The 12,910-nt window shown below is 39.1% G+C and overlaps 1 protein-coding gene across 1 annotated transcript; it reads right to left on the bottom strand.

Annotated features, from left to right (window-relative positions):
• Nucleotides 1-1,401: 1,401 nt before the first annotated feature.
• tfap2d (transcription factor AP-2 delta (activating enhancer binding protein 2 delta)) lies at nt 1,402-10,913 on the bottom strand. Its single transcript, XM_079432959.1, has 8 exons — nt 10,751-10,913; nt 9,567-10,064; nt 7,401-7,461; nt 4,652-4,817; nt 3,694-3,812; nt 3,002-3,143; nt 2,527-2,640; nt 1,402-2,244 (listed from the first exon to the last, which is right to left on the bottom strand). The coding sequence occupies exons 1-8, from the start codon at nt 10,787-10,789 to the stop codon at nt 2,028-2,030; spliced, it is 1,356 nt and encodes a 451-aa protein (XP_079289085.1). The 5' UTR covers nt 10,790-10,913; the 3' UTR covers nt 1,402-2,027.
• Nucleotides 10,914-12,910: the final 1,997 nt, after the last annotated feature.

Genomic DNA, 12,910 nt, shown 5'->3' on the forward strand with positions numbered 1-12,910 from the left:
CCTTACTTGTAAAACTATTCATAAAGTAGACTTTATTATTATTATTATTTTAATGTGAATAGTTTTGCTAATGATCGTTGTTTAAATGCAATGAAAAATCGATGGTATGGTCACTATAGGGAGCTAAATGTGCTTGGACTCATTGGTACTAATTCAAAAGCAATATAAGCGAATATCTAGTGTAGCCTATGTGTGTAAGTATATCTTTAGACCTTCGTTTTATCTGTATAAAGTTGGTGTGTCTATTATATATGATAATTTAACTCAGAACCGCTGGGTTGGAACAGTCTGACTTGATCGATTGAGAAATAATTTACTCTGAAAATGGATGTTTGTTAACAGAATAAGTGCCAATTGTTTGGTTGTGAGTAACCTGGCTTTTCTGTATTTTCCTCATTAGGACTTTTCATTTGCATTATACTTTATAAACTTGCAATTAATTACTCACCGCGTAAACTAGGTCGAGTCCACGTCGTAGCGTATTATATTAAAGCTGAACTTTATGCATTGAACATCACACATGCATTAGAACTGCCCAAACTGATAAAACACACTCGTGATCAATAAATGCGCTAATTATGCGTCAAGGCTGTTTGGGTTTTCCTAAGATGGTGTTATTGGGATAGGCTATTTAGGCTACGTTCGTTAACGTTGACTAGTCGCTGATTATTGAAAGTACTGAGATCAGACCAAAAAAAAAAAAGTGAATATGAATGCGAATCGCTTTTATCTTGAGGAAAGCTTCGCATCGATCTGTCAGTGCGTTATTGACTTTGTAAAGCCTTCCGGTGCTGCATCGTGTTGGTCTTTCTGCAGTTAATGATCTGTTCTGCTTGGGTGCTTATTTATTCGACATCAACCTTTTTTTTCGTAATGAATTCAATAATAGTCCAAACAATCAAGTTTAGCTGCATTGTGATTCCTTTTAGAATGAATTAAATGGTAGCCTATTTAAATAAAGCTGCTTCTGCTCTCTTTTCGTTATTTTTTCTCAGTGTTTTGTTGAATGAGTGTATTTTCATTCTTTGTGAATGAAATAAAAGTGTAAATGAGTGAGGTAAAGCAACTTTCCTGCAGCGTTTATTTACAAATCTATTAAACCTAAACTAGCTGATGAAGGTCTTCAGGTTCACTGAAAAGCTGCTCTGGGAAGGTACTATAGATGTCCTGAAGCAGGATGATGAAAACCCAGAGACAGGTCAGCCAAAGACTAGTCTGGGTAAAAAACATTTCTTTAACATGTAGGACAGACCCAGGTGAGTGAGATTTTTTTGGCTGCAGCAGTTTGTTCGGTTGAAGTATGTATCTTAATCAGTAAGGTGTTGTCTGTCGAATCCATTGCAAATGCACATAAAATATGATTCGTATTCAAGAAGAAGCACAAGAATTCAAGTCCTGTCAGGTGAGTTAATATAAGACTTTGAGCAATATGCTTTATTGAACACCAGTAGTTTGCATGTAGGGTTATTTCATATATGTAGTTCAAAGCCTACAAGAAAAGATTTAATTTATATATTTATATATAACTTTTTTACAAATGCAGTCAAGAGTTCGTGTTCTGGAACAACAGTGGGGAAAGTCAGTTTCAGATGGTGTACAAAGTTTAACATGCACAATATACAGTAACTAACAGGGAAAGTTAGCTGTAATAATTTACAGTCTCAAACTGACCTCAAATGAGGTCTTGCCAGAAATGGAATGTGAGTCTTTTAATAAAAGATATTGCATTTTTAAAATCATTATTTAAACTAATTACATACAGACAAACTTTAAGCAAAATAACTTCTTCAATAACTTAGAAAATAATGAAAATGGTTTGCGTTCGTCGGGCAGTGAGAATGACGTGACTGGTTTGTACATACAGACAGACTCTCGGGAAAGCTGAGGTCATAGGAAGTTATGCCATTTATATAAATAAAATGCATATGGAATAAAAACCCTGTAACCCCGCCCCCAGTAGCCACACCCTGAACAAGGCCCGCCCATCAGGGCTCGGATCAGGAAGTGAGAGAGCGGCCACTCCTGAGTCATTCCGTTTTCTCGATTTTACCGTCTTTCGTCTGTGCCTCGGTGGTTTTGCGCAGTGTTTTGTCCGAGTTGGAGTTGATCTGGTTGGTGTCTGGCGTTCCCGTGCTCTTATTGGCTGAGTGTTTCTCCAGGTAATTAAGCATTTCACTGAGAATCGTTTGAAAGGTGCTAAGAGCCGCGCAAATCGCCGGTGTACCGAATCCATGCGTGATCAGACTAAAAAAGATAATAAAAAATGGTGATTAATAACAATACTTGCATTAGCATATTCCCCTTATTAATAACTTGAACGTGGAAGACTTCCAGAAATGTTACTCAGTTTTTCTGCCTGATATTGCAAACTTATCATATTATTTTAGTTTATAATTGTAATTATAAATGCAAACAGTTTACTGCATTTTTGTTACCTGTATTGGCTCATGAATCTAAAGTCTTATGGTTATTTTTGCATAAGGTGGATGTTTTCTCTATTTTTGCATGAGGGTTTCGGCTATATACCTGAAGTGTGTTAGATGTCTCTGAATGTCCAAGTCCAGAATAGGTGTTGGTCTAGAGGAACCGAGTGGAGATCGATCCTGACTTAACAAATCCTGAAATTCCTTACAGATTTGCCTGCAGAGACACACAGCCATTCGAACAGTTACAAGGACGCATTTCCAAAATGCAAACCAAAGCAGCATTCCTCATAATTAATGCATAGAGCAGATTTAATGAGATTTTAGTTTTCATATGTTACACGCATGCAAACACGTATCCTTTCCTCCGATCCTCAATAATAAAAGCTCATTCTCTAAGGTGCATCTGTTTTTGAAGACGAGTCCTTATGTAGACAGACTGCACTGGATCATTCAAATTTGGTGCATATGAAGGTCTCATTTAGAAATGTATTATTTCAAGTTCAAATGTCATTTCAAATTTTAGATGTTATGCATAAACACATTTGGCTAAAAGTAGTAAAGAACTGCCGTCTTACTTGGTGGCCAGCACCATTTTCTTGCGTGCGTTCTGTTCCTTTGGTTCCGTATGCTGGCGGGCGAGATGCTCCCCGACCGCTTTGGTGGGAAACTCTGTCTCACAGGTGTAACCAAAGTCCCGAGCCAGATGTAGTGCTTCTCCTACACACACAGAGGAGGAAGATGAGGGATGAATGGAGCAGGGAAATCAGTTCAATCTCTAAATGCTGCCTAAAAAATTGCATCGATGTTGCATCAATCTGTCTCACACCATTCTAATTCTTAAACTCTTCCCTTGAGTAATAGAGATTTTCAGACTTTTTCTTTTATGCCAGAATAGATTTGTTTCAATCTTAATAAGAGCTCATTCACAACAAATAGAAACTAAACCAGATGTCTCAATATCACGCTTAAAACCTGTTGAATTGCAAAAATGCATTCAACAGGTCCTAAAAACTAGATATTAAATTAAATAGAATGAAAATATAAACAAGTTGCTCACATTTTGCATCATATTTTATCTCTGCTTCCTTTAAACAACTTCAACAAACTAAATTCATTAAATGAGTCATTGTACAAACATCCAGCATCAAATCAAGACAAATCTATTCAATGTCAGAAACAAAAACATGCAAATAAAAAACAACCATGAACTTGATAAACAAGAGTCGGAATTATAAAAAAAAAAAAAAAAGCACAAATGACTCCATACCTTCCACTAAAGAGGTCAACAGCGTGACGTTCGCTGCTTTCCTACGGCCTGCTGGGAGATTGAGTCCCAACCTGTCCAGTTTCTCCCTGAGGCACCGACCGCCGTTCTTTGACTTGGCCCTGACCCACACAGATGGAGAAAGTCCATCAGCAACACGCTTACATGCAGCTGACATGTCACATTTCATATCCACTGTAGAGCATTTTGCTGCAGTCTTTTTTTTCTCAAAATGCTTTTAAATTATTAAACCTAAACTAACTTAAACGAGTCCTTACATTTTTTCAAAGATGGAATTTAAAAAATATTTAGGACTAAGCATCACAATGCTTATTTTGCCAATGCATCGGCTTCATTCAGGCTATAATTTGTATAAAGGGTAATCAAATATTTATTCAACAACCAATATTCAATTTTTTCTTTATAGAGACTAAATTTCCGAATGTTTTTCTGCCAATTCTTTTGTCTGCAGGCGTTAATGAACCTGAGCTTTACCAGCATGTGTTGTCCTGTGTTTAAAATGAGTGTGAGTGTGTGTTTCTCCTCTCTTCTCGTCACTGGCCTCATTTCTGCTCTCCAGTCTGTGTCCCTCATCAATAATGGAACCTCAGCTTCACTGTTCTCATTCCCTCTCCATCTCTCTCTCTCACACATCCAGCCACATTCTCTTCTTTATCTCTGGCTTAAGTGTCCAGGACTCCATGTCCCATCTCTTTTTCCTCTTTCTGTCTTGCTTTTTGTTTTGCCAATGAACTAAATTAAAAAAAAGGAATTTCCTTCATTTTCATTACTCATATTTCAATGCCTTGAGAAATTATTTTGATTTAATAATTGTAAAACTGTGCTTCTCTTAGATGTGGTTTCCTAAAGTCTTATTTGGTTCAGAATTGGATGCTTCCAGGTGTATTTCAAAATTCCAAACATGTGCATGGGTTTCATGTGTCTAAAGTTCATCTCTTACCTTCTTAAAATCCCACCGAGTAGTGAGGCATTGAGACACTCTGGAGGAGACAGGCGACGTTTGACTTCAGCGATGGTGACTTTGTACTTTGAGGTAGAGCTGAGTAGAGAAAGTCTTCCTGGTACAGAGCAGAACAGGTCTGTAGGGTTCACTACACACGTGCCACCTGTGCACAATGACAAACCACAAGACATCAAACCATTGGATTGTTTGCGTGTTCTGTTGGGGGCCGCAAATGAGAAAATCATCCATATGCAAGCTTTGGAAACTGAATAAAATTGAAAATAAATAAATTTAATATGATGCATAATCATTCATAATGCTTTTTTATTTTGCAACATTTCTAAAACCATGCATTGAAGCTGTGCAGTTGTACATGAGCTTGAAATGTATATGAATGTACAAACAAGCTTGTGTGTTGCAGGTAGTTTAAGTTTTAAAACATTTTTTGCTTTTTATAATTCATTTCAATAGATCATGCTGTGACAAACAGTGCAAATATTCCATGTAGTTAAATATGAACAAGCATGCACACAATTAACTACCTGTGCGAATAATTATTTTTTTGCACATCTAATTGGTATTAAATAGTATGCATTTATGTATTAAGCACTGCACATGTCAGATCCATACCATGCCTAGATCCATTTACTCTGTAAAGATCACGAGTTCAGATTGAGCTGCAATCAATGGCTTGCTACCTTATTTAGCCACGTGTGTGTATTTGTGTTTGAGTGAGTGAAGGTGTGTGTTCCTGAAGGAGTTTTCTGGCTAGCGGGCCTCTAACCTGCTCCTCATCAGTCACCCTAAAGCGCTCTGACAAACCCAAGATCTCTGCTAGCATGCAAGTTCACTTCACATTAATTCCACCCAAAATGTTTTGATTCAAAGTAGTTTGTATTTTATGTTGCCAAGGGCAATTGAAAAAGAGCTATTGCCGGTAGTCTGGTCGCGCGCGCCGGGCCCAGAGGCGATAGCGGGTATTTAAGCGCGAGGGAGAGTAGCCCGAGGCAGAGCGCGAGCGATCACAAAGCGAATCAAGCGCTTTTTGCGAGTTTGCCACGAAAATTAAAGAAAAAAAGACATAGGCCAAATGTCATTCTGTTTCTATTTCAACTGTAGCGGTGGTGTGTGTGTTTACGGCGCGCGCCTCACGCTCATCACCCAAAACACACACTTTAGCGTGCACGCGCACAGCGAGAGATCGGTGCGGTTCGCGCGCGTGTAAAGGCGGGGTGAAGCTTGATCAAATTCCTGAAAGCTAAGAGGGATAATCATGATTAGAACACAGACGACTTTTCTAAGTAGGATCCTCGTTTCTTGACTGATTTCTTTTGAAAAGGGTTATCTGAATATTCAACGAAGCCAAAGCTGCAGTCAGTGTGAACAACATTAATATGATCTCCACTGAATTTGGAGCCGCGCGGCATTAACATATCAAAGCGTGCGCCCGAGGCGCGAGAAGCTATCGATACCGGAGCGCGAGGTAAAGCAATGATTATTGGTTGTGATGGTTGGAGCGGCGGAGCTCGCGGCTAAATCCTGCACACCATTAACTGGAAGTGATGGGGAGCCCAACACCTAGACAGAGTTTATAAAAAATTAAGCGCCCGAGACACCGCTCGCTTCATGGCAAACTCCACACGTGTGTCGATCCGCTGCTGCTTTGAAGAGACAGACAAAGATGCGACTGATATTAAGAAAATATTAAGAAACGTGGAACACGATTCGATTCACCCACGCAAGACTCGCGATTTTACAAAATACCGCGTCTGGCAGACAGAGAGAGAATACTGAAATTCTTCTGAGATTATCTTGAACGGCTCTCTGTATAGAATGACCTTGAGAAATGCATGTTTTATCGGGGTTTGAACTTCTGAAAAATATATAGTTCCTTAATTATGCAGTCTGTGACTAATTAATCCATTTTCTTAATTACGACGTGAGCTATAGTAAACATGCTTTGAAACAAAAGATAACATTAATTTCAATACAAGTACACATTTTAAAAGAAACAGCCCAGGACAACAAAAACGCCAATAATAATAATATTAAACATTCGAGATTTGCCTTTTCAGATATAGAATACGTTAAAATATAAAATTAATTTGCACATTTTTACTTGAGGAAATAAAAAATGGTTGCATCAAATATGTAAATAGGCTACAATATGCACTTAATTAAGCTAACTTAATTGATTTTTTCCTGACGATACTGAATTTTTTTTATTTACTTGTTGCATTTATTTTTTATTTATCTGTTTCTTTCAGTAAACGTAATAATTTAACAGTCTAACAATGAAAGCAGCAGGCCTGTTGATTGACATTCACATTAATACAATTCCGTTTGAAAGGAAAGACAATTTAAAAATATTCCAAAGAAATTATTTCCCTATAATTTGTATTGAAATATTACTATTACAGTTTTCGGTATAAAAATAATATTTTTAGAGTCATGAATAAAATCATGGTGATTTTTGGTATCTTTAAACGATAAAAGGCTAAAATATTAAAACCTTGTGCTTGTCACTGGAAAGCAGAACGTAGGCTATTAAATATACCCCCCCCCCCCCCCCAAAAAAAAGAATGTGATTTCTCCTGTAATTATACAATGAGAATTCAAATCATAGTTAACAATCAAGACTGACGTTAGTGAAAATATAATTAGAAAAAATAAAAACACCTAATAAAATAAATTGAGTGTGCTTCACTTGGTCTCTATTTATAATGTGGGTTTGTTGTAATCTTACCTCTCCGAATCACTCCACCTTGTCCATTTAACACGAGTCCGCATTGCGCGTCTACAGATCCCTAGACACACACACATACACACATATATGAACTTCATTATCAATAATAAACTAATCTTATACATGATCAGTATTTAGGTTCTGACGAGGCATGTGACATATTAAACAGACCACGTGGTTACAGGTAGCTAAATTGCAGTGGTAACGGAATCTGTTACATTATGATGTCAAACCAACAGATTATTATTTAGCTTTCTCTTATCAGTGATGTCATCAGCCAAAGGAACACTGGATGGCATCAAAAGAAAAGAGTTAATCCGTCTCACGAGCCACGACCAGTCTGGAGGCCAAGTCAGACACAGTCTCAAAAAAAAAAAAAAAAAAAAGCACACATATTCACCCACACACGCTCACATCCATACTGACACCATACTGGCGCGCTCTTGCAACCCTTTAACAAACTCATGCTCTATTTTTCTTTTCCCCGCAGTTAAAGTGATTATAAAATCAATATACAAACCCGTCGGATCAGGCATAAATTACGCGTGTGCGTGTTAAAGGTGCGGCAGCTTCTATTGTTCCGCGTGCCAAATCTGTTTAGCGGCTCAAAGATGCGCTTGTGCGCACGAGACTGACCGCATCTGTTCCGCGGCCTTCACCGAGTGCACGGTTTCATTCAGCACCAAAGAAAGGTCCAAAACCTTTTCACGGGACGTATGTGTTGCTTTCTGTGTTTTTGTGTCCGTTCTCCTGTGGGCCTTTGTGTGTGTGTGTGTGTGTGCGTGGGCAGAAAGATCCTGAACACGCGACAGCAATAATAAAATGAATCTTCACGATTTTTTCTAAACTTTATAATATTGTGCTACTTTATCAGTTTTTTGTGAAGCTATTATTAAAAAAAATACAATATGATAAAAATCATGTGATAAAATATATTTAAAAATTGCATCTCTGCTAAAATAGCTTAAAACCCTTTACGAATGTTTTCTGACAAATTATGCTATTGCAAAATAAAAAAATAAAACAAAATAGAAAACGTATATTATTCATATTATTTAAACAGGCCCTGTAAAACATGACGGGCAAATCAAAAATTAATTATTCAACATTTATTTTTTTTATTATTAGTCAAACAAAAAAACAATTGACATTTACTACACTTTTTATATTAGTTCGCCTATTGGTATACCGTATTTTACTTTTTAAGAAATTGTACCTTTTTATCTTAGTATTGCATCTTTATAAGAAACCATTACTATTAATTCTATAAATTGGATTGCGTCGATGTTATCATTTAAATACTCTATTAGAATTTTATTTCAGTAAAAAAAAAAAAATCCAAAATGTAAGCTGCTAGCTAAAATATGTTCTCTGAAAAGCAATATATTTTATCTGTTCAATTTCACTGTCGTTGAAGGATTGTGTAGCCTAATTATTTCGATTTTAACATATTTTTGACTCACCGGTTAAACTTGAGCTGTTTCAGATGTCTGTGCATAAATAACCAGTTGATTGACGTTAAGTCCTAAATTGGATAAACTACGGTGCTCTACTGTGGAGGATTTGCCTTTTGTTCGCACTTTTTCAAGCCCTTAATCCGCCTTTTAACGGAGGAAAAAGAAACAGCGGCTTTACAGCAGCGAGCCCCGACATACGCGCAGCCGAATTCAGACTTCTCAATATTCACTATATTAAATATGTAAAATCCACCAGCTAAATCAACTGAAAAAATTGTGCTTTCAAACGTTGCGAAAAATAGGTTTAAAAAGTCTTATTTCACATGTTGGGGAATAACGCATTTCTGCAAATCAGACCATTTTTTTTTCGTTGCGATTTTTCCCCCGTGTGTCTCAGCAGTTTATTTTAATTCGCGATTTCGAAATACTAATGCATTGTTCGTTATTAAATTAATTTGTTGTGCGAACCCGAAGAGGCCGAAAAGAAGTGATCGCTTGGCCTCGATTTTTCTCTTTCAGTCTCTCCTGACGTCTACGGTTTTTAGTCGAAGCCCTCGGGCAATAATTTCTTCTGTTCGGGCAGTGAAAGTGACTATACAACATCCCTGAAGGCGTCAACTTCTCTGCAGCCTGCGTGCGTGTGAGACGGTGGTGACACGCTGAGTGTGTGTATTTTGTGCTTGAACGGTAGAAATGCCGTGAGGTGTACCTGTAGGTCATCGGCCCCCGGTGGCGGCAGCCCCAGCCCCGCCCCGGGCAGCAGTCTTTGCTCGGGGTGCATGCCGTACTGAGAGCCGTGGCTCATGATTGACAGGTCATGCCTGCGGTACGCGTCCAGACAGCCCAGTTCCCGTCGCTGCTCGTCCAGGCACGAGGACTTGAGCGCGCGGGCGTTGTGAAGGTTGATGAAGTCCGCCGATTCGCCGTGATGGAGCTGCTGGTAATACTGCTGCGAGTGATGGAGAGAGTTTAACGAGTACGCATCCGGGTTCACGGCCGGGTGGCTGTGCTGGAACTCGTAGTGGAAGGACTGGTGGTGTAAGGGCGTGTACTGGTGGTTCGTGGGAAAATACGGGGAGGCAAATTCGGTTCCGGTAGCTGGGTATGTAAGCGGAGACGATGAAGAGTAAGCGACAGACGAGTTGGCCACAGATTCCAAGCATCCGAGTTGCATCAAACGGTAGCTGTTTGATCCGTCGTGACGTATCTGTGCGGGGAAAAAAGAGAAAAATATGAGGGATGTCATTTACACGCGCTCGCAGCGATCCGTGCGCATTTCTCACGCGGCGGAAACTCAAACCTTCCCCAAACACACAAACACACACAGCAGCTCAAAGTGTCTTTAGAGAAGTACCTGACGGCGATGTCATCTCTCCGTGCCTGGGAGGGAGTGCGTGAAACACACTGCAAACTGCTCCATGAGCTCACAGCGTTTTTTCCTCCCTCACTTGTCTATCATTTGCCGCGGAGTGTGTTATTTAACTATATTATTATTATTACTGCATCCGTGCAAACGCTATTAAAAGCCGTTTTGTGCCAACAGTCTACGGCCCGTTTCACCACAGGTAAGCACAAGACACGAGAGTCTGCATTACTAATAATTATTATGACATATAAAAAGAACGAGCAAACGTTTCCAATCACGGTGGAGACTTTTACATGAACTCTAGAGAGCCATATTCGCCACGAAAAAACAAAAAACAAATAGTAAAAGCCATTTTCACTAGAAACTAACACATGGTATTTCTCCTCGCCTTGCAGCAAACTCCCCTCAGAAGTCTTAACTCCCATTCCGCTGTGCTAAGTGATCGTAATTTCCCTCCATGCCATGCTACGCTAAATTAAATGAAATTAAACGATTTTTGTGAGATGATAAGAAATTAATTTAAATACCTCCGCATCGTGCACCAGTCCCGGAAATGTGGCTGACATTCTCGCGATCCAATAACCCGATTTCCTCGCGCTGTTGGACGAATGAAAGAAAACAAATCCCCAAAATAGCGCGTGAAAATGAAATGTCGCCTCGCGCAGTCGGTAAAAGCGGCTGAAATGCCTCCCCTCTGCACAAAGCGCTCCCTGGCTCGGATTTTGTACTTGCTGGGTATTTCTCCGGCTGATGTCGTAGGTCCCTTGGTAATATAGAAGTTTTGAAAATTAAGCATCAGCATTGAGGAAAGGGAGGACAATAGAGAGAGCAGCCTCATCCCTGGAGACACGGAATAAATATTGTATCTTCGCCTAATAAGGAACCAAGCGCGCTTTCAACATTTTTGATGATTTTTGTGGACATTTCTTTAAGGTCGTTTGTGCTTTCTTTAGCAGGGCCAGATTTATTTGTCTCTGTTTTCCTCGCGGCTTTACCATTTACCTGCTTTTTGGATTTTTTTCAGCAACACGTAAGTTAAACTCGGTGTATTGTGTCACTGTAATTTGGATTGCACGATTAAACGTTTTGTTTTGTTATTTCACTGCTTCATAGTGTGGTCTTAATCTGTTTTTATCAATGAATGAGAGACACTTGCATGGAAGCAAAATTAATTGCAGATATTGTAGAACGAATAGGCTATTTCTCTTTTGACGTTTTATTATTTATCATCACAAAATGCATTTTTAAAATAATTATAATCGAACAATTCGTTTGGAAATAATGTTGCACAAAAACATTAAACGGCAGAAGAATATTAAATCTACGAATTATTTAAAGACTCTATTAATATCATGGAATGCAAATAGCCTATTTATATCACTTTATGGTCCGCTGTATACAATAATTCGACCACATTATTATTTAACTCATTTAGTAGCCTATTTCAGATACTTTAATATACTATGGCGTTTAGTAATGGCTTTTGACCAAATCGGTGCTGCACGGTCAATTTTGATTCTGTTTAATTCTCTTGCAGCCAATCCAATCAACATTTATTGTTTCTGTTGTGTTCACCGCTAACCGAACCGGGACAGTAACGGTCTGACCCACGCAGAAAGTGTTTTGTGCACGTTTAGGGTGATGAGTGGGGCGCGCGTGGGGGGTTATCGCTCAAATCAGCCCAGCGCTTTAAGAGCCACACAGGTGCATGAAAAGACTTGGACACCGGGTTTACCCATAGCATGTTAAAAATATCCAAAATATTAATAGCTATATATATTGTTCCTAGGAAAATAAAACCTACTTAATGACGTTTAACACTTTATCAGTAAGAATTTCTGCTCATGTGCAAATGTGTGTGTTTAAGTCAGTCCCAGTCATTCACCTCATTCTCAGTGTTTCTTAATGTCTCCTCCCTCCCCAGCAGCAAAATACTCGAGTCTTTAGGTTTTTGTGTCTACGAGAGCTTTGGCAGTTTTTAAGTGTTTAAAAAGCTGACTCTCCCCTTATTTAACCCAAATTACCGCGGGCTCGCGCCCTCGTGCATGAGAAGTGCGGACGGAGACGCCTCGAGCGCCCGGTGTCTCGCGCAAAGGGAGGATCCTCTCACAAACATGCACATATACTACTGACGTATTCCGCTTCATAAATGTTTTACCCGAAAAACAACGTGAGAGAAGGGAAGCCTCGTTTTATTTTCATTTAATGGGCGAGCTAAAACGGCTGATGTTATTTTAAGTAGACATTATTGAGCAGGCCTACATCATTGGCTTTCTCTGTTTCTCTAGCAAACAAAACAGAAAGGAAAGGAACGGAAATATATGATCCTTGAAGACCCAACATCAGGATCAATTCAGATTAACATTGCACATAGGCTAAACTCATAAAAACCTTAGCGAATATAGCCAAATATAGCCAACAACTCAATGCTGAATAACAAAAAACATGATAATGGAATAAAATGAGTTGGTGGTTGTGGTGTAAATGCACTTTAAAGGTCTCGAGGTGACTGTGGAAATGAACCGCCCAGCAGGAGGCTCTTATGAAATAACACGGTCTGGTTTCAGATATATATCTCAGGCCTCCAGGCAGACTGTAAATTACGCGACGTGAGCGCGAGAGAACCCGTCCTCTCACGTGAGGGATTAGAAGCTTTCGCTTGTGTAGTCTGCAAGAGCTCGCGGGAT

The sequence above is a fragment of the Barbus barbus genome (genome assembly GCF_936440315.1).
Source record: "Barbus barbus genome assembly, chromosome: 14".
In the NCBI taxonomy this organism is placed as follows: domain Eukaryota; kingdom Metazoa; phylum Chordata; class Actinopteri; order Cypriniformes; family Cyprinidae; genus Barbus; species Barbus barbus.

Coding starts and splice junctions, on each gene's coding strand:
- tfap2d (XM_079432959.1), bottom strand. CDS start 10,789: ATGTCAGCCACATTTCCGGGACTGGTGCACGATGCGGAG. Junction 7,462..9,566: donor CGGGGGCCGATGACCTACAG/GTACACCTCACG, acceptor GTGTGTGTCTAG/GGATCTGTAGACGCGCAATG. Junction 3,144..3,693: donor GTTGACCTCTTTAGTGGAAG/GTATGGAGTCAT, acceptor CTGTGTGTGTAG/GAGAAGCACTACATCTGGCT.